Below are 23,437 nucleotides of genomic sequence, written 5' to 3'. Positions count from 1 at the left end.
GGGTCTAGTTGGTCGGCGAGCGGAGTGTTTTGTCTGGGAGGCACGTCTCTTTCATCACCCGGAGACAGCATTTAAAATGAGAGAACTGGCTGAGAGCAATAAGAAATTCAAAGCTGCTAACTGTTGTTGAGTCTTTGAAGCCGCTTCTCTTTCAAGGTTTGAATCCCTTTGAGCTCATATTTGTGTAAAACTTGCAAAGGCAGTTTTAATGAATAATAACTGTACTCGTGTGATTCTTTATTGATCTACGAGTCAGAACCTCTGTTGATGCCTGCAGCGGTGCAGGGGGAGGGCGATTCTTTAGCACAGTGATTCAAGGCCGGCTAATAAACAGCTCACATGTTGACCAATTTAAACATGAGAGTAGCTTAAATAGTATTAAATACGATCATGAGGGCTGTAAGTGAAGATTTAGTTTGATAGTAAACGTAGTAGAAATAATTCATGTAGTGGATATCGATGTGTACCTGGACATTTCGGTTGATGCTGATGGCCGGGTAGTAGACGCCCTCCAAGCCTTCGAAAGCCACCGGACCCTGCTGCTCATCGTTAATGAGGAAGATGACGATCCCGCGCGAGAAGTCCAGCAGGACCCCGATCGTAGAACCTTTGCTGATGCCGCCGTCCGTCCTGCACGGTCAGAAATGAAGAAAAGAGATGTTCATGTAAGATATGTGCTTCTGTCAGCGACATCCCGCAGAACAAATCTTATATTAGGATTTCTCTGACCAACACATTGTTCAAACCATTGTGGATAAAGTAAGCAGGGGTTAGAATAACAATGCATTTTAATTCGCGTTGAGAGAACCAATTATTACCTCGGAAATCCTGATTAATTCATTTACAGATTCAATGACGTGTAAAAAATTGTTGAAAAGACACATTTTAGACACAATTTAATTCCCATTTGCAATAAAAGAAAAAGACGAGGTATTTCTAATAATGGATCAATGAAATATTCATAAGATGCAATAACATTTATTTATCCTGAAGGAAACTGTTGTGCCGGAGACAATAAACTGTGCCGTACAGTACAATAGAAAAAACACACACTGGGCCCAGTTTAGGACAATAAGAGTATTAAAAATACATGAATTACAAGATAAATATCTGCACCAGACGTCACTGATCACTTGAGCATTACTTTGATTCTCACCTGTTGGTGTGCGAGTTGTTGTGCATGAACCAGGAGCGGTTGTTGTCCACGTACATGGCCCAGGCCTTGTCGTCCTTCCCCAGCATCACGTCCTTCAGGACGTCACCCCGGGCGATCCCGAAGGCCGGGTCCGGGTGGTTGTCGTAGCGGTCGATGGTCATTTCCCAGTAATGAACGCCGCGGGAGAAACCGGAGTTGCCCAGGACCACCCGGTCGTCGTAGCTGTTGCACGTCACCGTCAGGTTGTCGTTGGAGAGGATGATGTCCGGGTGAGCGGAGGCGGGGTCGAAGGTGAACCAGGCGACTGTGGGATAGTTGTACAAATTGTTTAGCATCGATAGTATCACCGACTGCAACACCTGAGACACTGACGATGAGTTTACAGAGGTGACGTGAATCTAGAGGCTGGAGGTTGGATGAGGTGAAGCTACACTGTAAAAAATAACTACATGAGAGAAGACGAGAGGAAGAAGATTCACTAAAACCAAAATGATTATTCATTATTCTTAGCATTACACTATACAACTTAACTTACATTTGATTAACTTAATAATCATAATCTTGATTATCTTAATATTATAACACCTCTGTCGGACAGTCTGCAAACAACAAATGCAGTTGTTTTAACCAGCTGGGCGCACCAGGCGGGTGGGGCTTGTGACATCTGGAGCTCACTTAAAGGTTAATCAACAGTTCTAGTCTGTGGTGCAGATTTGAAACCATCTGCATGGATTTTGTTTCGTGATTTGGGTGAACTGACCCTTTAACTGTGAGCTCCTGCAGACTCATTACCCTGCCGGCAGGCGAAATCAAAAGCTATTCGCTTTGCAGACTGTTTGACTCTGGCTTTAAAACATAAATATATATATACTCTATGTTCTATATACAGAGAAATATGGGGCTTGAACAGAAGGCCGTTTGCGCTGCATGTGGGCTCCACTGGACATTCCTGTCCACGGCTTTTATTGTTGCCACATGTGCTGTGATGTTTCATTACATGGCTTTATTTCCCATAGGAAATAAAACAAACACATTCATTAGAGGCCTGTATTGAACGTTTAACGAGCGCAGCCCACAGAGCCGCAAACTGCCCTCCTGCCGGCTCGAGAGTGAACACCGCACTGATGAAAACAGGAAATGGTCAAGAGGGGATCACAGTCAGCAATGAGAGCCGTCCATACCTGCGCCTATAGACTGAATATCGCATGGGGGGAGTCCAGCTGAAATGTGAAATGATGGGGGGGGGGGGGGGGATAGAGGAAGGAGGGAGGAGAAAAAGAGGGGGAGGAGGAGGAGGAGGAGAGCGTGGCGAAGCAGTGAAGCAGAGGGGTGGAGGAGAGGGTTAAAAAGCAGGTTCGATCAGCTGATTCAACTCCAAAACACCGGAAAAAACAAAAGCAGAGAGCTCCGAGGAAGAGATCTCAGGAGGGGCAAAGAGGCAGATGGAGGAGTTCACACTTCTCCGTCCTCACATGGGGGGGAATGAAAAGAAAAATCAAAGCACAGTCCAGTCAGGGTGGAGGAGGTCACGTCTCTGAAAGTGGAAAGTGGTTAGATCACTTTGTCGCGCCCCCCCCCCCCAACAGCTGCTGAGTGCTCCCTCCGTCAGGTCCACTGATAGACGACAAGCTCCAACATCTATGCAGAGCAGCGTTTAACTAATGGGAAAGCGAGCGCGTGGGTGGATTAGACGCCAACCAGCTGCTGCCGGATGTACCTGGTTTAAAAGCTCAAACACACCCCTCAAACAGAATCCACATCCTGACGCTGCTGCGGGTTAAAACCCTGCAACTGGTGTTCCGGAGGCTCTTACTGTTATTATGTTTGTGTCACATGAAAGATAAAAGAGCAACGAGCCCTCAGAGAACCCTTTTAAACCATCATTAAAAACGCAAAAAAAAATAATGGTTTTCAATTCAGAATGAGAGAGAAATTGCCGGAAAAGAAGGAAAGTCAGTCTTCCTTTCCCCCCCCCCTAAAATTCCTCAGAAGTTGTCTTTCTGAAGATGCGAGGCTTCCGTCTGACAGCAACAATTTATTATTCCTAAGATCTCAGCGAGTTCAGTCACAACTTATTTGCTGCTAATGAACGGCAAAGACGGAAACCGAGCCGAGACTCTCCCTGATCACTGTCACAGTTACTGCCATTATTGGACCTGTGATAAAAACACCTGCCAGCTGTTTGCTAGACCTGTTCGTCATCACCGTCTTGACGCAAAACAAACAGAATATGGAGGGAAATTAATTTAAAACACTTCCCGAACATCTGATCAGACATGAGTAAATTACAACACCTGGTGAGATTAAGTTGAAATGAATGTCCAAAAGCAAAGAGAGACAGTCGCAGACATGTGGCGGATACCTGCAGAAGTGAAACCTTCATATTCAATCATGTCGATCGAAGCTTTTTATTGATCTTGGGACTTTATAATTTATGATTTGTAAACTGTGTGTCCTTGTTTGATCTTATAATTAATAAACCAGACATGAAAATCACTTATATGATCCTTTCTGTTGCTGCTGTTGTTGCTGTTGTTGCGTCAGGAAATTGTACATTTATATTACAATACTGACAGTTGTATTATAAATAAAGCCGTCTGTCAAAACTCTGATATTTTCTCAGAGAGTTATCACACCGCCGCAGCCCTGTTGGCCACATTCTCTCAGTTTCCTGCCAAGCTGAGCCTTCAGCCTCGTCATCCGGTCTCTCTGTTCCCGTCTGCCGTCCCTGTTAGCTCGACTGGTTCGGGATCTTCAAGGCCAGCATCAATCCGATGATGAAACACTAGCTTGCAGTGTTTTCTTTAACAAAACAACTAATCTTTGGATCCCTTTTAAAAACGTGTTGGCGCTCTCTGGTGGCAACTCATTTACCTGCACGATGTCACATGTGTCTTCTCTGCACGACACCTGCGACCTACAACCTTAGCGATCACGGCGATATGTCTGCAACAGCCTGATATCAGCAGACGTATTTGCTCGGCTGACTTATTGATCTTGCTCTGATCAAGTCCTGCTGCTTTGAACAGCGCTGACAGCCTCTGCTCGCTGAGTTTAGCTTGGTTCACTGACGAGTCTCTGACTTGAGTCTTCGGCTCTTTGTGGATTCTAAATGACAAGTTTGTTCTGAAAGCTGACTGAAGTGTTTTCGAGATCAGAGGAACAAATTAATGAATTCTGTTTAGAGAGTGTATTTTCCCTTAAAGATCTACAGTCGTGGTGAGAGGAGACGACGCCTCACGTACTCTCAGAGGTCTGCATGATCAGGGTCTTGCTGTACTGGCCCACTCCGCTGGCGTTGAAGGCCTTCACTCTGGACTTGTACGTGCTGTTGAAGTGCAGCCCGTCCACCGTGCAGATGGTCTCCGTCCCCACGTACACTTCCTGTAAAAGACACACACACACAGAACGTCCCGTTAAGACGGCGGACGCGTCAAGCGCGTCGTTCTGAACCAGAGCTTCTGAAGGAGTGTCCTGTTTGGATTCGACGGTGAGCGTAGTGCGTGAGAGGTCGTATACAACCGAGCGTGGGCGAGGCAGCCCACACACCGGCGTATAAATAGACGCGGGGACACAACTCGCCAAGCTCAGCGAGGCGCTGCGTTGGCAGAGCCTCGGTGAGTCAGAGAGGGAAGAAGAGAATGAGGATAAACTTCCTGCCTGCGCGATTTGTTTGGCAAAGTGAAGGTACACAAGTATGACTCCAAATCATCTGAGATCAAGTTGACAAGACGGGGAAAACGGCAAATCTGAAGCGAAAAAAAAAAATCATGCAAAGCTACAAAATGTGTTGAATTTTGGCGAAAAAGTCTCAAGTTGCGACTCAATTTGGCATCCACTTCCCACCAATTAGCAGCGAGCGGATACGGTCGGTGAATCCGTCGGCAGATCGGACGTAAACGATCACCCTCTCACGCAACGGTCGTAATTAACACCGAGGGATGAAGGCTCGCACAAACACACAATTACGGAATGAGCTGAGAGGGAAGGAGCAGCTGGGTTTTTTAGAGAGGAGAGCAAACCGACTCAAGGTCAGCGGCTGCCTTTTTTTTTTCTTCTTCTAAATTAAAACACAGGATGCCTCCGCAAACAGCTGATGGAGCAGCGGCATTGCACGGGGAGTGGAGGGGAGTGTCGGCAGCAACTGTTGTTCCCGGGTCACCTTCTTCTTACACTCAGTACGACAGAACCTGCAGCCATCTGCGAGCACCGACGTTTCCTTTATCATCTCGCGTTTTCGGGGCGTTGAGTCAGAGGTTGCCGGGTGCTGATGGCTCTCCCTCTCTTGTTAAGACAATTTGTCCGTGAAGAGCTGCGTCAAAAGAATTACCACCTCGCCGATCTTCGCCCCTGTGACTCAGGCGGCGCGCCTGGACAACCTGTTCTCGGGAACACTTTGCTGCATGTTCCTGCAGTCGACACTAATCGTGGATTCTCAGTCGGCCTTCAGATGTTTTGGCTCGTTAGTCGACTCAGACGTGATGCACTGACAGCAACAGGGCAGCTGATGCAAAGGTGTGACTGTTTTACTGACATGGTTGTATCTTTATTCTTATTTACACCATGCCAAGGATATTTTATAGCGCATTTATTTATAATGTCAGGCTGCTGACTATATGGATGGTCTGTTTTTACATATTTAGAGGTCATGACCATTGTTATTATCATTATTTTTATGTTATTCTCCCTGGTTTTTTTTTTGTTTTATTGCATTTTATTCTTTATTCTGTACTCAGTTCTCACTCGTGAATCAGATCCCGATCTCACTGTGGCATCATGGTTACCAGACTTTTAGTTTAAGCGTGTAACGTCTCCCAACGGCCCTCAATCGGATAAAGAAACATTTGAAAACAAAAACAGTCACACTCAGTCACACTGGGACGAAACGCCACTTCAAAATGAGTGACAAAAAGACTGAGTGAGAGTGAAAATGTTGAAATAAGTTGGGATGTCTAAAAAGAAGTCCCCTGTTTGGTGATTGTGTCGCATATCAAGTTTAATGAGGTCTTTTCACTTGAAATAAGACAAATATAACTGGTAGGAATTTGTGTAAAAGAGTCTGATTTCTTCTATTTTCCCGCTGCTGGTAAACATTATTTCCTGAGGTCCAGAAAACTAATTTGCTTCCCACTCACACAGCAGGAGAGCAACAACAAAAAGTATTTAAAACGGTCGTCAGGGAGCTTCGTCCCAGAGTTTCGCAGCGCAAGAAATTGGAAAAGATCTCCCGGCCTGATTGTTCTGAGACTAAACAGAGCGACTGTGCTGCATGCATGGAGGAACGTAAAGATTTTTACAGATACCCTCCGCCATTGTGCTGAGAGTACAGACCAGGAGGTTTAAGTTGCCGTTGTAACAAAGCAGGGCCTCAACGCACAGAGATCTGGGGAGGGTCTTAGGTGGATGGATTACATGGTGAACCTCTGAGAGGGTCTGAACGCGGCTTTGATCCCAGATCACACTTCCTGCGGGATCATCCCGGCGGACAGCTGCGTTACAGACCCCCCCCCTCTCCTGGCGGCATGTGTCTGTAATACAGCGCGTCACATGACCTGCTCTCATATCACTCCGAGCTGTGCCGTACGGCCGCAACGCGGCGTCTCGAGGGATTCCGGCGACAAAGCGCCGCTTTCACATTCCCCTGGCTGAGCTGCCGTGCTCCCTGGCACCAGCTGAAGGAGTCTTTGTTGAGAGCGAGGGAGGGTTGTGTTCTGCAAAGGTGAATTATGACTGTAGCTGGTCCTGTTTTTCACTTTTTTGTCCCGTACTCTAAATGCAAATCCAGCAAACTCCCCCGAGTCAGAGCTTTACAAGAAAAAAAAGTTTGTCTTCTATTAAAGCGGACAGATAAATCCTGCCGAGAGGAGACAAAGGAGTACCTGCAGAAGGGAACCTACCCTGAACGGACCCCCGTTCCCGTCGTCCAGCTCCAGGATGTACCCGTCCACGGTGATGGTGGAGAGCGGCGGCTGTTTCCATGACAACGTGGCGCTGTTGTTCTGAGTGCAGCATTCCTCCAGCTGGAGCATCGGAGCAGCTGGGACTGAGAAAGCAGGCCAGATTACAGCCCGTGTGAGATACGGAGAGACAAACACACACACACACACACACACACACACGGCTCTGCAGGGCACCGTTCAATATTTATCATCTATAAATTCAATCATGAATATATGAATTTATAACGCATCAATCAAAGGCTTCCGCATTCTGAACATAAGCACGGCGAACTACCTCGACTCGCCGGCAGACACACCTGCAGTGTATCAGTGATGTCACACTGTGTGAAGCAGGTACGTACGTGACGGCAGGAATCAAACACATCCAGCAAGCAACCAAACGTCAACTGCTTCTGAATATATTTAGGTTTTTCTTGTTAAAGAACTTGCGACTGCAAAAGACTGACGGGCATATGCGAGAACAAGCTGTCTCTAGACTGCATTAGTGTTTTTTGGCGGCTGGTATCTAAGAGTGAGGCGGAGGTATGCGCTCTACTGAGTGCTATTCTAGGTGTTAATGTTCTTGTTGTTGGTGTGAACGGCACTTTGGTATCCAGAAAGACATAATGTCATTAAATATCACAGCACAATTATGATTTAACATTCATATTTTAGCAAATCAGTGGTTAAACTAGTCTAAATCCTTTGCTTAATAAATGTAATGAGTTGTGAGCAAACCCTGCAGGTACATTATGATAATTTCCCATAAACACAGAGGTCTGACTACAGAGCGGCTCCTTCACAGGCTGCTGGAGTTTTAAAAACAGTTCAATAAGTCTCTCAGGAAGTCTTTGAACTTTCCTCTTTGAGTTTATAAAAAGACTTCTGTTCCTTCTCTCCCTCGAAGCCCACGCCTCTAAATCTTCCCCCGTTATCTCTCCTCTCTTGTTACCTTTCATCTGGACAAAGTCCAGCTGGTGGATGGTCTGCAGGAGGGGTCCGCTGTCCAGAGTGAGGTCAAAGTCGCTGGTCATCCTGGGGGTGAGGGTCCCCTTCCCCCACTGGCCCTCCGTCATGTGGACCCTCCGGATCAAAGCGTCAGAGATCTGAGAACAACGGTGGACCAAATTAAATACCTGAGCTCATCAATAACTCACTAACTCTGACCTGGGAACCAACAAACCCAGAGGATCCAAGATTTACGGAGGCAGTTTTCAATCAGCACGCTTCCAGTTAATACATTTTAATTCCCAAATCATACGTTACAGCCTTAATTCAGATGGGAAATCCACCTGATGGGCTAAAAGAAGGTCAGCTAAACGTGCAAAGGTATGAAATTTCTCTGCAGGCGAGCATAAAAAACATCATACATTAAGTATTATAATATCTAGATGGGTTCAAAAGGAGCTGCCCTCCAAAGAAAAACTGAAAAATTTGCATTTCTAGGAAAATTATCAGGATATTTTATATTTATATTATTTTTAGAGCTCCTACAGGAAAAAAAAACCCTTTTATTTTCCCCCCCGAAATATTTTAGCATAATGGGTGTAATCCTTTCGGGCCATCTGAAAACAGTCATGATAAATACGTTTCTCTCCAGAAGGTCTTGCCACGCTCGCATTCATCAGGCACACACAATCACAGTCGCCGTCAACTGCGTTTGCTCGTCATCCCGCCAGATTCAGCTCTTCAGCGACATGGACCGCAAAAACAACAACACAAGACAAAAAGCTGCCGAATGTCAAACGAGTTTGATTCTAACGGGTTGAAATTGCTCGGCAGAGGTGATGAGAACTTCTCCCCGCGACAAACAAACCGTAGTTTTACTTTTTTTGTTTTCACACGGACGTAATGTCAAATCTGTTTTAAAATGCTCTGAGTCAGATCTGCAGCCGGTAATTCAGCACTTTGAGGAGGAACTTCTCTTCTGGGTTGGGAAATGTCACTCAACTTACCTCTTCCTGTTCAGAAAATTGCAGCTTTAAAAGCACCAATTTGAAAAATGTCACTACTTTACATTTCTTTATACAATACAATGTCTACTGTGTTTAGCTGTGAAATATAAAATGTTATTGCATATGTATCTTTTTCAGCGTTTGATAGCCATAAATGAGGAATCGCTGTATAAGATGTGTTATTATTCTGTTAATATGAGAATATTGGCTCCTCTGCTTCGTTTCAAGCAGTCATGAGCTAAAAAAGGTTTGGAACTGGTGCTCTGGGAAACATTTAGCTTCCGGCTCCGCTTCATTAATCCTGCTCGGGATGAAAGTGGGAGTTGTTGCTTCTAGTAAAAAAAAAAAACATCTTCTCTTGTTTTGCATCTCACCTGCAGAAATCCGCTGGGGTCGTTCTCCTTGATGACCTCCAGGCAGTACTCCATCAGCCCCGTGGTCTGACGCAGCTTCACCGTACAGTGCGAGATCTGATCCCGGACGACCTGGAGGGAAAAAAACATAAATAAAAGGGGAAGGAAAGAGGGAGAAGAAAGAAGAAACAGCAATGAGGGACTTCAGTTTTGCAAGTATAATGCACTTATACAACAAGCATACTGAGGATAATCATATGTTAATCAACAGCCCTTTTTTCGTGTAATCACTCCGGAGTGGAACATGAAGAAAAAACGCACAAAGATGGTTTAATAAAGTGAAGCGTCGCTGCAGAGGATAAACAGGGCAGGGGTAGAAGAGGGAGAGAGAGAAATTAAAAGGGAAGTAAAGATGCAGAAGCGATGGTAAATGAAGGAAGAGTGGAAGAAAAGAGAGACGGATGCAGGTAGAGCAACAAAAAAAATGGCGACACTGGGGCGACATAAAAGGACAGAGAAGGAAAAGGATGGAGGACGGAGGAAGGGAGGGAGGGAGGTGAACACAGATTAAACAAGGCTGTTAATGGTTGAGGGGAAGCTAAAGGAAGCGACCAGGAGGAATACCAATAATGAGATCAGCACCAGGATTGTCAGAAGTGATTGATTAGTCAGTAATGTTTCGTGTTTGTCGAGACTTGCACACAGATTGCTTGGAGGAAGAGGAGGCTGGAGGGACAACTGATCCTGTTATTGACGTTAACGGAAGGAAAGTGACATTTTGTTTTTCACGCTCGCCGGGTTACATCAGAGACGGGTCTGTCTCTGACACAGGAGTGGAAACACGTCCAGGTCTCAGAAAATAATCAAAAACAACAAATGTGACTCCTCGTAACACATCTTCAGAGGATTCAAAACCGTCCCGATCGCACGTACGACGAGATCTATCTGACGGACGTGACTCGGGAGATTCCCTCCCTGCCTCTGACACTACCGATGTCCACAGAGCCTCCTCGCAGCGAGGAACGGAAGGTGCTGGACCGAAGGGTTGCTAGGTAACAGAAACTTCGCCCGTCGCTGCCGTCTGAGGGGGCTCCGAGGCTGAACGGAGAGGAAAATCCTTCCCTGCAGCCACAGAACACGCGAGGATGATTTACTGACGGCTGCAGTCGGAGCACATCGACATGCAAATGTTGCACGGCTGACACACAACACACAGCAAAAGACTTTCGCATCATGAAAGCGTATTCGGCGTACAGTACGTTGCATTACTGTACGACACAGTAAGCTCCAACATGATCCCCTGTTCTTTAATCAGAGCACAGAAGGAGATTTATGCTCTGAATAGCATCACGCGTGGGCGGCAATCTGGATAAAGTGTTTTATTGCAGTATAGCTTTACATTAGTAATTTGCACTGATTGGCTACTTCATGAGGTAATCACGTAGAACTCTATACAGCTAGAACATCTATCTTTACACAGTTTATAAATATATAGTTTCTGAATGTTTAGACTCACAAACCAGACTGACACGATGCTTAATACCTGACCGGACTCGCGATACCGAGTTTCACCACTAGCGGTCGCACGAGACGCTACAGTCCATCAGGGCAACTGTGACACATCGGCTTTTATTTCTCACAGTTCAACTTTTATTATTCTAAAGTTTAACATAAAAAAAGATTCTCTGCAACACGTTCCTGCAAAAAAGGTTTCTGCTCAGTGAAAAACGAGGGCTTTTAATTTGAAACCGATACAGGAAGTGTGGTGTTTGTATAAAAGGGGCTCTATGGAACAATTTGTAGACATTTTTTCTTGGCTATAAGTGAGCAGATTGTAACGTGACATGAAGACCACGATCCCTCCCCGCCCGTCTCGGTCGCCTAAACAAGCCTGTGGACGATTTGTTGAAGTTGTTTCTAACGATGCTGGACGGTGGATTTCTTTGTGAAGGACTCGGGGTTGGATTTTCCGCGACAGCCTAAAGGATGTGACTTTCTTGCTCCCCGTTGCCTCATCTCAATGCCTCCGCTAACTTAAACTAACGACCGGTTTCCATCACAGCACCGGAGTTCCACAGAGCCTCTGTTTCTGATACCCAAATTGATTTGGAAATACAATATTTACAGTCCATCAGGGTAACTGTGACACATCGGCTTTTATTTCTCACAGTTCAACTTTTATTATTCTAAAGTTTAACATAAAAAAAAAAGACGTTCCTGCAAATGTTTCACAATAAAGCCTTGTTAAGAAAAACAAAAGGTTTCTGCTCAGTGAAACACGAGGGCTTTTAATTTGAAACCGATACAGGAAGTCTGGTGTTTGTATAAAAGGGGCTGTCTCGGCTGCCTAAACAAGCCTGTGGACGATTTGTTGAAGTTGTTTCTAATGATGCTGGATGGTGGATTTCTTTGTGAAGGACTCGGGGTTGGATTTTCCGCGACAGCCTAAAGGATGTGACTTTCTTGCTCCCCGTTGCCTCATCTCATCCCTCCGCTAACATAAACTAACGACGGGTTTCCATCACAGCGCCGGAGTTCCACAGAGCCTCTGTTTCCGATACCCAAATTGATTTGGAAATACAATATTTACACTCTTTTATTAAGAATTGCAGAAGCCTGCACCCCGCTGAAGTGTGTGCACAGCCTGACCGCACGTCGAGGGTGTAAACCTTGTAAGTGTCAGCTCATCCTACACAGCGAAGCTCCAACATGTAACTGTAGGAGCACGAAGAAGAAGAACACATTTCTCAGTGGAGTGGGGGGGGGGGGGGGTTTAATTCTCCCTCTCTTTGCGTGGGATTGTTGCTGCTGCGACTCCGCGTGACGATGTGCTTAATCACCCTGACAGCCACATATGTAGAGAGAGGACGAGGTTAGTTTCCCCCCCGCGAGCTGTGTTCATCTCCGCTGCTGCAGAAGACACTGGCCCACTTTCACAGCCAGATCTGCCCTCTAACACCACCCTGCACTCTGTCTACATCCCTCCACCCTCCCTCCCTCTTCGTCCAATCCCTCCCAATTCTCTCCCCGCGATGCCAAATTTCCTCCGCCACCGTCCCACCTCAAGCTGCTGCCGCTGTCACTTCCTCCCGTGTTAGATTCAGATGAATGAATCTCCCTCTGCTGATTATCTGCTGATCAGCTGGCGGAGCTGTACCGCCGCTGGCAGCTTTTATATCTCACTCCGAAGCTGATGTGAAGCAGATTTCAGGGTAGATGACTGGAATGCTGAGAGAGGCAACGGCGGAGTGTCGAGTCCAGGAGGAAAAAAAAAAAAAAAGGGGGGGGGGGGACAGGAAGGAGAAGGAGAAAAACACGAGACACGATAAAAGTTGGCATATCTCCGCAGCCGGGAGTAAAATCCCTCCATATGTATTGTGCTCTGTGGATTAAGAGATTCCAGCTGCGTACAGAGGAGGAGGAGGAGGAGCAGGAGGAGGAGGGATAGTAAGTCTGATTGTTTAACAGTCAGTGACAGCAGTGAGAAACTCTTCCTGGAGTCGTGCCAGGCCACTGCAGGGGTGTGGATGTTCCAGGGTCGGCACAGCAGGGAGGGTTTGGCCCTCGGCCACGCAAATATAGACTGAATCATCAGAGTTTGAACGAGATCTCCTCTCGCTGTGGGGGGACGAGAGGCTGGCTGATTGATCACAGCGCTTTAAATATTCATTTTGTGTTTGCAGTTAGTATTTAATCTTCTTTAAGTGCAGTCGCACCTACGATTTGTTTCACTTAGCGTGAAGGAGGGGATGCAGTTTCACGTTCGGTTCACCTGAGCTCACGAACCAAACCTCGGGTTGATTTTGCAGCCGGAGGGATGCGAATCCGCAGATATTTTGGCAGAGCGAAGGAGGTCAAAACAAATGTGATTTCATAACTCTGCAGCTGAAAATGATTGACGTGTTTGCAGACTTTGCGTGAATTTACCCTCCCTGGTGTTCGCAGCAGATAAGACAACGAGGAAGCAGCAGGAGGAGAAGAAGAAGAGGAGGAGGAGGAGGAGGAGGAGGAGGGCGAGACGTCTTTGGTGGCTCAGAACTATAAAATCAACATTGTGTTTTTTAAGTGAACATTTGCGCAGCTCGCCTGAAGGCCCACGAGGTCAGTTAGAATTGTTTTCAGATGTTCAAACAAGCTGAACGGGGGGGGGGGAAGTGAATTTCCTCAGTGCTCTGAGGTTTGAATACAGCACAGCGGGTCCTTAAAGGATGAGTTCACCCAAAAATGCAAATTCAGTCGGATGAAGTTCCTGGAGCTTCACAGAAAAACGGCATTATACTGTAGACTCATAAGACCCATTTTCAACCCATTGCCATTATGATAATATTGATCGTAGCGACTTTGAAGAAATTTGCGCAAAATATGCACCGGCAACAAAACAAGGCAGGATCATTAAAAAGAGGGGGAATGTTATCCTGCATCTCATCAGCTGGGAGTGTGCAGGACCTGCTGCCTTCTTCTGTCTGTTTCTGTTGTAATTATTAGGCCACTGCGGCACTTTTGGCCTCGTAGGATTACTGCGACTGCAGTGTCCTAACCTGTCCCTCTCCAGCAGCGCAGGCGGGAGGCTGTACCGGCAGCCAAGGACCAGAGTATAAAATCACTTTAACGTTATGGAAGTGCTTCACGATGATTTAAAGATACGTCATACTGCACGGCGGGAACACAGGGAAGAAGGAGAAGGGCAAGTGAGGGGAAAGGGAGCTGCGATGCGCAGAGAAGGGAGGTTAGATGAGGTGAAAGAGGGAAGAGGAAGCGAAACGATTCGGAGCAACAGATGAAGGGAAAGATTAGAGGGAAGTGGACGAAGGGGGGGAGAAAGGAGGCGAAGAAGAGAGGGAACGTGCCGAGATGAGACGAGGAAGACAAAGGAAACACTCGAGGGGCCGGGACGGGAATCAAAGTGCCGGAGGATGAAAGGAGGACGGATAAAGGGATTTCAAAATCACTTCCTGCTTCGACCTGCGTGTTCGCCGCTGCAGTGACGGTCAGAGGAAGTGACAAGAACAACTTCCACAGACCTTCAGCTGTCAGCGAGGATCAAGGTGCTGCGTTAATGTGTCATGTGTGACTCAGGCGGGCGCAGAGAAATATGTTCTAAAAAAGGACGTTGGTTTAGTGTAAACGAGGCCACGACACACATATGTTCATTTAGAAAAATATCGACATGCATCTGCTCGGTCCTGAGTATTTTATGCTCTTCCTCTCTGCAGACCCCGCGTCAGAAATAAGATCTGAGGGAATTGTTCATCACTTGCCTCCATTGTTTTTTTTTTTTAGCCACTGTACAGTCCTCACTGTTCCTCACGTTTGAGTGCTTTAAGTGACAGTGAAGGGGCCGCGGGGAGCGACAGTCTCCGCTAGATGACGAGGAGTCAACAATGAGCTCCGCGAATGACTACAGCGGAGGTAGAAACGTCCTCAGAGCAGCTGTGCTCATTAAAACGACCCGGGCTGGGTGTCCAGAGGACGAAACATCCGGTGGCGAAGGGAGGAAGAAGAAGCGGAGTGACGGGCGACTCCGTGTTTTCTCCAATCAGAAGAATCCCTCATCGGCTCACTGACTGACTGAGCGCCGATCTCCTGATGAAATCCAGTGAAAGGAGCTGACGGCAGAGGTGCACTGTCTCCCCACATTACATTAAAAGATTAATCCCCCACATCACACTGAAGCATTGTGCTGGTGCTTAACTCCCTCCGCTCCCAGCCCGGATGCTAGGCTACGCTAACCATGTCCTCGCTGCGGCTGACATCCATCTTCTGAATTAATTCTCGGTAATAAACCCAATAAATGATTTACCCAGACGTCAGACCATCTGCCTAAAGCTGCTTATTTTCAAGTGTGTGTAGAAAGCTCAGACTTCTGACTTCTCAAAGTTTGTAGTGCAAATAAAATCATAAATCTTCCCTAATCGTTCTTATTTTGCGCTTGATTTTCTAAACAGGACTGTTGTGCATTTGACAAAAGTTGGCTAAGTGCGTCGTCTCTGCACCGCGGGGCAAACTTTAAACAAAGAAAGAGGAGCTTGTAAAAGGTTCACTGACGTGATGGATTATCAATTAAACCGGTTTTACATTGTTGTAAGTTGATTTCCACGTCGTGGTGACAGAAAGTGAGAAAAATGGCTGCCTGAGAGGCTCGAAACTGGAAAAACTGCAGCCGTAAAAGACGAAGTGAGCAATTTCCAGTCAGCTGTTAACGGAGCTGTAGTCGATCATGTATCAGTGTTATGTCTGGAACCTGAAGTGGAGGCTGTTAGAAGACGTAGGGAGGTTTTAAAGTTAGATTTTCGAGTTTTTTTCAAGACTTCAAATATTTCAATTTGATTGCCTTCCTACTAAAAATATCAAGTTTAAGTATCAAAGAAGAATCAGGCCCACTAGAGTTATATCTTGGTAGAAGATACGATATCGAGCCAGCAATGTTGCTTAATTGCAACAACAAATTCAATTACGTCACGCATTCCTCTTCCCCCTCAGATATTTAATCTCTTTTGCTGGTTTTATCAGCTCCCTGTCTGATGGATACCAATCATCGCCTGAGTTAAGTTCTCTACGAGTTTGTGTTAAAAACCAGCTCACCTGAGAAGCCACCATCTTTAGTAAGCGGAGAAACGTACCAAGGCTGATTAAGGTGTTTTTATGGAGCAGTTACAAACAGGGACAGAGGTGGGAAACAGCTGACGACACGAGGGTGAAACCTACAAATTAAAACGGGAAATAACTGAACTAAAACCCCCAAACTATGGCAGATTGAACAGTTAAACTTCTGAATAAAAAAATACCCAGGACGTTGTCGGTGGTTGTTCATAATTCGTTCTCTGACGCAGCCTTTGTCACCGCTCGGCGTGACAAACCTGCCGTCAAACCACTCTCCACCTCTGCCGTCGCTCTCGACAAACGAGGGGGTCAGTCCTCCCGATGTGCAGGAAAAACAGACCTGACTCATGTTGTTGAGGACTACTTCTCGCCTCCGCAGATTCAAACAACGTGCTCGACGTGTCCCGGTCACCATGGCGACTGGCAGGACCAGGAGAGTGCGGCGAACTCTGTGGCGAGTCATCCGCAGGCAGCCCACCTCTCCGTTTAAAACAGGAGATTTAATTCACCCATGTGGTTTGTAAATTGAGCTCCACGTAACCGAATCAGCAGCATTAATCAGGCCACTTCATTAGAGTCTTAATTGGACACGTATAAAAACGCAGCGCTGGCATTTTTTTTTTTCCCATACAGCAATCTGCCTTTTTCATATGGACGCTACATCTAGAATCCACGCAAAGGACGGCATCACCATCAGGTCAGAAATGTGCCTCGTTCAATTACGTCCGCGGGATGACCTCCCGCCGCCGAGCCACGTGCTAATGAAGCAGAAAGCATCAGATCGACCGCCCATGTCAGAGGGCTCCAATTATTGGAGGTGCACTCTAGAAAACAAGCGACGCCTCCGGTGATCCCTTCCCTCCCCCGGTAACTCCGGCCGATATCTACCTAAGCAGCAGAGTTTCTCGCCTCACTGACTCTCTGGGAAACTCCTGCGACGGAGGCAGAGTCCCCGAGTTAGCGAGCGAGGCTCACGCGACGATCGACACTGCAGACGTGTCAAGAATATCGGATCCGGCGCGGAGAAATGTGTCTTTCTGGCATTACGATTCGACGCATGGAGGCACCGATCCGTCAGCCGACAGGAGGGACCAGATCTGTGCCGGGACGCATTTACATTCCTCCATCTTGAACGCGCGAACGCGTCCGATAGTTCTCTGCCCCTCGATAAACATCCGCTCATCCATCCATCCACCGCAACAGCCATCAATCATTCACGGAGGCTCTGCGGTGCTGCAGTTTGCCTCCAGTGTTGGTTCAGAGCCGCAGCTGTAAATACGTCGCAGCACGTTCAATCCGCCTGCACAAAAAAAAAAAAAAGGGTAATAGCTGCTATAATTTAGCCATTTGCGACCCCGCAGGCGTTGAGAGTAACGACTGCAGGTTTCGTGGCTGCTGCGAGAACGAGAGGTTTTTTATATTCCAGCCTGCAAGAGTTCTGTTGACGGGGGCATATTTTCAGATAAATACCGGGGAGAGAACACACTGTTCAGAGTGTCATTACACGTCGGAAGTCTCCTGAGAGGGACGCGCGGAAAAGAAACGACAGTAAAAATGTCATTCAGCTCTTTGTTTGCCTCTAAATATTTGATAGTTTAACGTAATATTTATGTTCAAAACCTAGAAGTGCTGAAATGATTTCTCCAGTCAACGCTGCGTTATTTTCGAATTCAAAAGAGAATGAAATAGCTCTCTGTATTCACTGTTTGGTCGGTAACACGTCTCTCCTCGTCCCGCTCATGCAGTAAATGAGAGAATCCATTTTCTGGTATCCCTGCCCGCTTTATCCAATCAGGACAGAGGACTCCACAAAGAGGCGGTCCTGGAGAGATGTGGAGGGTAAGCTTCCAATTCCAGCACTCGATGTGACGGCTTACCTGGCAGAAAAAAGTGATGAAACGCTCTTGACGAAATGAAAGAGGCACCGAGAGCTGCCTCGAAAAAAAAGAAACGAGTTGTTCGTCCGTGGTGACATGGAGAGGAGGGAGGAGTTAGCTTAACGATCAACGCTCACAGCTGATTTGGCTCTCTCGTGCTGCGAGAATGAGCTCTACAACCCAGACATGAGTTATACGAAAAGAAAAACCAAACGGACATGTTTTAAGGTGGATCTGAGTTCCTGGTTGCAGGGTTCGTACGGGTGCTTGAAATCCTTGAAAGTGCTTGAATTTCAATGTTGTGTTTTCAAGGTCTGAAAAGTGCTTGGATTTTAGTTTAAGTGCTTGAAAGTGCTTGACATTATAACTCTGTGTCTTGGCAACATTGGGATCAGACTGGACAGTTTTCTTTTTACAAGAAGAAATAAAATCAGTATGTGTATCATCACACATGCAGCCTGGTAACAATAGAGAAGGATGGCTGAGGAGAAGGTGAATTTGATGCAATTTGGACTGATGACACGTTCAGTATTAATAAACCTTGATGAATTAGCGAAAAGCTAATAAAGGTTTATGTCAAAAAAGAAAATTACAGGGTGTTCTCAGGTCTCTCTTTGTCCCAATGCAAGTGTACCTGAAGAACGCCAAGTGGCTTCCCTTTTTTTGGATAAAACTTTGTGTTCTTCTTTAATTTCTAAAGTTTTTGCTATTATGAAACATCATTTTAGATGTTTACAGCATAATACAATGTACATAATTGTGATAAAAAGTGAAAAAAAGAACAAAAGTATATATATTCCTGTAGATATGTATTTTACCCCAGCGATAAGGTGCTGGAAAATTGTGTAAATGACCCTTAAAAGTGCTTGAAAAGTGCTTGAATTTGACCTTGAAAAATGTGTACGAACCCTGTGGTTGACTTCACGGTGATGACGACACTAAGTCTCATCTCACAAAAGCAAATAAGCACGTTACCCCCCCCCCTAAAGATGATGTGTTGCTTTAAATGTCGAGCTACTCAAAAAAAAAAAAAAAAGATGAATTCAGTTACAATCAGACAAAAAGCAGCTATAAAAACTGCGGTGCCATAAAACTACAGCAGCAGCTCTACAGAAGCGTCCGTCTCCAGCAGGTGGGGCGGGCTGACGGGTACCGAGCGGCTCCTCTTCCAAACCTAGATGAAATGGAAATGAGTTTTCCAATCTGCGCTTGATTTATGAGGCGACGCCCCACGTCTAAATATTTCACATATGGCGACAGGAGGGCAGAATGTATATATGCGTATGTATGTTTGTATGTAAGTGAGCGTGTAAGTGTGCGAGCATGTTGCCGCGCGCGGGCCGCGTTTCTCGAACCACCTACACGTGTGAAACCTCGACTCTACAGAGCGTCCAGGCGTGAAATTGGATGCTGTACAGCACAAATGTATCTCCTCCTCCTCCTCCTCTTCCTCCTCCTCTCGTGTTGACTCCATCTCTTACGTATGTGTCCTCCGTTCAGTGTGTGTCGCGGATGGTCTAAAGACAAATATGGCGCTTTTATTTAACGAACTCGGCTGAATCTGAATTCTCACCTGCAGCTTTTTGAGGGTGTTTATGAGAAAACCATCCAAACGCCGAGATAATTTAGATAATTTGAAATGCGATGTGAAACACATGGCTGCACGTCAGTCGTTCGCTTTCAGCCAATTAAACTGAATAACATGCCTTTCACACCGCGGCCATCCATTATTAAAGAACACCATTAATATTTAGAGCGGTTTCCGTCCTGCCGGGCAGTAATTGCCTCCAGTTCGCGTCAGTGGAGCCAACAGTTTCCACTATAACATCAAACTCAACGTACCCTTCCCTAAATACCTGAAAAACAAATACTGTTAGATTTACTTTTATTGGAGGAGGAGGAGGTGGGAGTGTCGATACGAAAAAGGACATCGCAGAAACCGCCATATTTCTCAGACTGCGTCCGGTCACTCACCTTCAGTTTGTGTTCGTGCTCCTTGTTGACCCGGGCCAGCAGCTGGGCCTTGCGTCGGTTCAAGGCGTCGATGAGGGCGTCGCACTGCGCCACCAGGCAGGCCTCGAACTCCACGCCGTTCTCCTGCGACACAACAGACAAACGCTGGGAAAATCACGACACTGTCAGGGGGGTGGGAGACATCTCAAAGGATCAGCTCACCCCTAAAAGTTGAAATTCGGTCTTTAGCGACTCCATTTTAGGGGTGAACTGTTCCTTTAAAGACTTAATTACACACGCTTTCAATGGATGTTGGCCAACAAAACATTGCAGGGAACGTGATGGTGTAATGTATAAGAGGTAATATGACTCATAGTACTGGCGACGTTTGTCTTAAGAGGATAAATGAGGGGTATGTGATTTGGATTCAGTCCGTCCTCCCACCTTGATGGATCTCCCCCCTCCGAGGAGTGTCGTCCCGCTGCGTGGCGATAATCAGCAAGGGGCATTTAATCCCACCCTCCTCCTCCTCCTCCTCGCCTCTAATCAGCCTCTCCAGCTCACCACAGCTTTGTCTCCGCACACAGCAGAAGGAATCCATCCCTGCTCGATATACTGTGGTTACACTCAGTACGCGATGCCACAAGACTGTAAACTGAGGGACGCCGCGTCTCAGGTCGATATCCTCACTCACGCAGTGAAAAGAACGTCGCCGATATTGCCGCAATTTACAATCTGACAGTTTGTATCTGACGCACTGTCCACACATACGCTTTAGAGGAAGAATTCACTCTAAAATACCATTATAAACACTTACAAAACAGCTTTTTTTTTAACTCCTGTTGGGCCTGATGCCAGAGTATAGGCGAGGTATTATTAATAATTTAGACTTCATGGGAACCTCGAGGAAGATTCAGTGTCCTATAAATAGTGTTTTGCACCTGTCACTGTAGGTGGACAGCAAACACACTCCCAGCCAGGGATTACAAAATGTCGACAGTGACACTTAAAATAATTCCATAAGCCTTTTTGTTTCTGCCGGTCTCTGCAGTGTCGTGCTGTGAGGGGGACAGTCTGGGATCACAGAGGGGGGACGAGAGATTATGACCGGGATCGCGTGTGTCTGCCATGTGTGTGTGTGTGTGTGTGTGTGGGTGGAAGTACCTGGATGTGCTGCACGCTGTTCCTCAGCTGAACCAGGAACTCCTTGGCTTCGGTGGCTCGGTCCGACAGGCCGTTGAGCGCCTGAGACAGCTGACCCTGTGGAGAGCCCAGAGAGAGGACGTTAGAGATGAACAGCTTTACGTGCGTATACGTATCCCTAACTGTGCTGCAGGTACGTATAGGGATTGAAAAAAAAATCGATTTCAAAACCTCAAAAAGAAAAACGATCGTGTAGGCGGCCCATGTGATCTGGGTGAGGTGTTTCGTGCGTACACACCGTGAAACCGTGACGTTTTCATTTATCGCACTGTGAATTTATCACGCGATTACAACCGTAGCTGCCTGCTTCAGGTTGCAGACGGCCAACAGTGTGACAGACGGCTCGGTGACAAACTGAGATGGAACAATAAAGCCGACAAAAAAGCACCACAAGCTCCGAACAACACCCGGGACACCCAGGATCGAATCAGGTTCCTCCTCTCTGTAGCCGTCGAGTCGGGATGATGGAGGAGTCTTTCGATTTATATCCCCTGAACTAAATCCCACCTCAACATCTCGCTCCATGCAACACATCAAACCATGTAAGATATGTACACACACACACAATCCTAACGGGACCTTGAGGATTGACAGGAAGGACTCATGCAGGCAGCCCAGCGTGACATCCTGAGCAGCACATATCTGAGATGTAGATTCCCAGGCCAGCGTGTCCCTGTTAGATCCAAATATAAAGCCACAAACACAACCTATATACATCCATCATACGGAGGAGAATTGGAACGTTTTTTTTGAAGTTTGGGAAAAATTCTCAGCGGTCAATTTAGAAACAAAGCTGCTTTTCATCGCTGCGGAGAGGCTGACATTTTGAAGTGCCAAAGTCTTCAACCCCCCGAGACAAGAAATCACTGCGAGCCTTATTCTCACTCACACAATGACATTTCAAAACTAAAGCTTACGTACAAAAAAAATGCACTTGACTGCTGCATGGTTTTATTTTTGGGTATATTAGAGCCCGTGGCCACGCAGAGCGCAGTGCACAGAGCACAGTGCACGTGACGGGAAGTAAGCGCCTTTTCGGATGAGCGCGATGACACATGAATGCCTCTGTTTGGTTGGTGGGAAAGAGAGGGGCGTTCATGTATGTGAAGCGAGGCTGTGTGAACAGGGAGGTGACGGAGCGAGAGGACGCGGCCTGACCCTGTGGGAACATCGTGCGGTTGACTGAACAACCGTCAACTTGGGGAGCGTATTGTCTCCTGGGAGGAAAAGAGGGTACCGGGCGTTATCTGGGATACAGAAAAGAAAGGGGAAAAAAAAAAAAACTCCGGAAGAGGGCAATAAAACCTGGAACTAGCTGATACAGTGAAAAAAAATCTGTGAAAACAACCCTGTATCAACCCAGCTCCTGGTTTCTGACGTTAGACGGTCAAACGGGAATCCGCCTGCGGGGGCCAGCAGCCGACCTTTGACATCGGCGTTTGGGAAACCATGACAGCTGCCGCTAACATGAATGCACTGCACTGAGGGGGGGGTAGGACAGTCTGAGCGGGCAACAGCTGAGCAAAGACTGAATGTAAACTCTCCTGGATTGTGTAGGACTTCAAAAAGCTTCCTCTTTGTTAACTTGGGGCTCGTATATCAACATCACGAGAGACCTGCACGAATGAGAAGCTGCGACATGAGTGTTTCTCCCATTCTTGTTAAAGGAGATGGATGTTAGAGCTGCAGCTGATAATGTGCTCAATGTTGGATTATTTTTAATTGATAAAATGCATAAAAAAAACCCGTCAAATTCTCACATTTTGCAATTTGATTAGATAAATATCCGGTCCATTGTCCTCTGATTGGTCAGCTCGCACATGCCTGAGCAAGAACAGCAGGTGTACTAAATCAATTTTTACCTACCAAACTAGCCACAAGGCATAGATCATGCAAATGTGCTACATGGTGATGTAGCGTGATGTCACAAAGTCACAGAATTAAAGGCGGGACTACTGGCGAGGCATTTAAGGAGCAGTGTTTCCTGTGGGAGAGAGGAGCTTCTGTGGCAGTGGACTTTGACCTCTCTAACTCTCCAGAACTTTTCAACTTTCTCAAGAACAAATACAACACACTGCAGGAAAGGAAAAAATGGAAGTGAAGGAAGGAAATGAGTGAAAAGCGTCAATTTGATGGGAGGAATGATGCGTCGGACTATTTCTTAGCTGGAGTGTTACCACAAGTTAAAATTCAGGACATTTCTTGGCTTGGATGATCTTGAAATGATTGCATCAGACTTGAAATGTTGAATTAAAACCCAAAATAGCAAAAAAACAAAAGCAGGCTCTCTGCATCCTTTGCCTCCTGCTGTGTTAAGATACTCCAGCTGAGCCTTATCTTTGAAGATGAGCCTATTTCAGTCTCTAAATCAAGCTCCATTTCACTTGGATCACTGAGTCGC

At 46.4% G+C, this 23,437-nt stretch overlaps 1 protein-coding gene across 4 annotated transcripts in view; it reads right to left on the bottom strand.

The window, feature by feature from the left end:
• Nucleotides 1-23,437, bottom strand: part of trim9 (tripartite motif containing 9) — a 39,165-nt gene that overhangs the window by 4,346 nt on the left and 11,382 nt on the right. The window contains exons 2-10 of one of the 4 annotated variants that reach the window (XM_030391367.1): nucleotides 20,998-21,093; nucleotides 19,855-19,977; nucleotides 9,425-9,535; nucleotides 8,048-8,201; nucleotides 7,054-7,199; nucleotides 4,402-4,540; nucleotides 2,338-2,376; nucleotides 1,157-1,460; nucleotides 468-639 (exon numbers count right to left, since the gene is read on the bottom strand). In XM_030391367.1, coding sequence (XP_030247227.1) covers nucleotides 468-639; nucleotides 1,157-1,460; nucleotides 2,338-2,376; nucleotides 4,402-4,540; nucleotides 7,054-7,199; nucleotides 8,048-8,201; nucleotides 9,425-9,535; nucleotides 19,855-19,977; nucleotides 20,998-21,093 — 1,284 coding nt within the window. The remainder of the gene's footprint in view (nucleotides 1-467; nucleotides 640-1,156; nucleotides 1,461-2,337; nucleotides 2,377-4,401; nucleotides 4,541-7,053; nucleotides 7,200-8,047; nucleotides 8,202-9,424; nucleotides 9,536-19,854; nucleotides 19,978-20,997; nucleotides 21,094-23,437) is intronic. The other 3 variants (XM_030391370.1, XM_030391368.1, XM_030391369.1) reach the window with 3 other exon arrangements.

Source organism: Sparus aurata, chromosome 16 (genome assembly GCF_900880675.1).
Source record: "Sparus aurata chromosome 16, fSpaAur1.1, whole genome shotgun sequence".
Lineage (NCBI taxonomy): Eukaryota > Metazoa > Chordata > Actinopteri > Spariformes > Sparidae > Sparus > Sparus aurata.
Note: the sequence above shows the minus strand (reverse complement) of the source record. Positions and strands in the feature narration are given on the sequence as shown.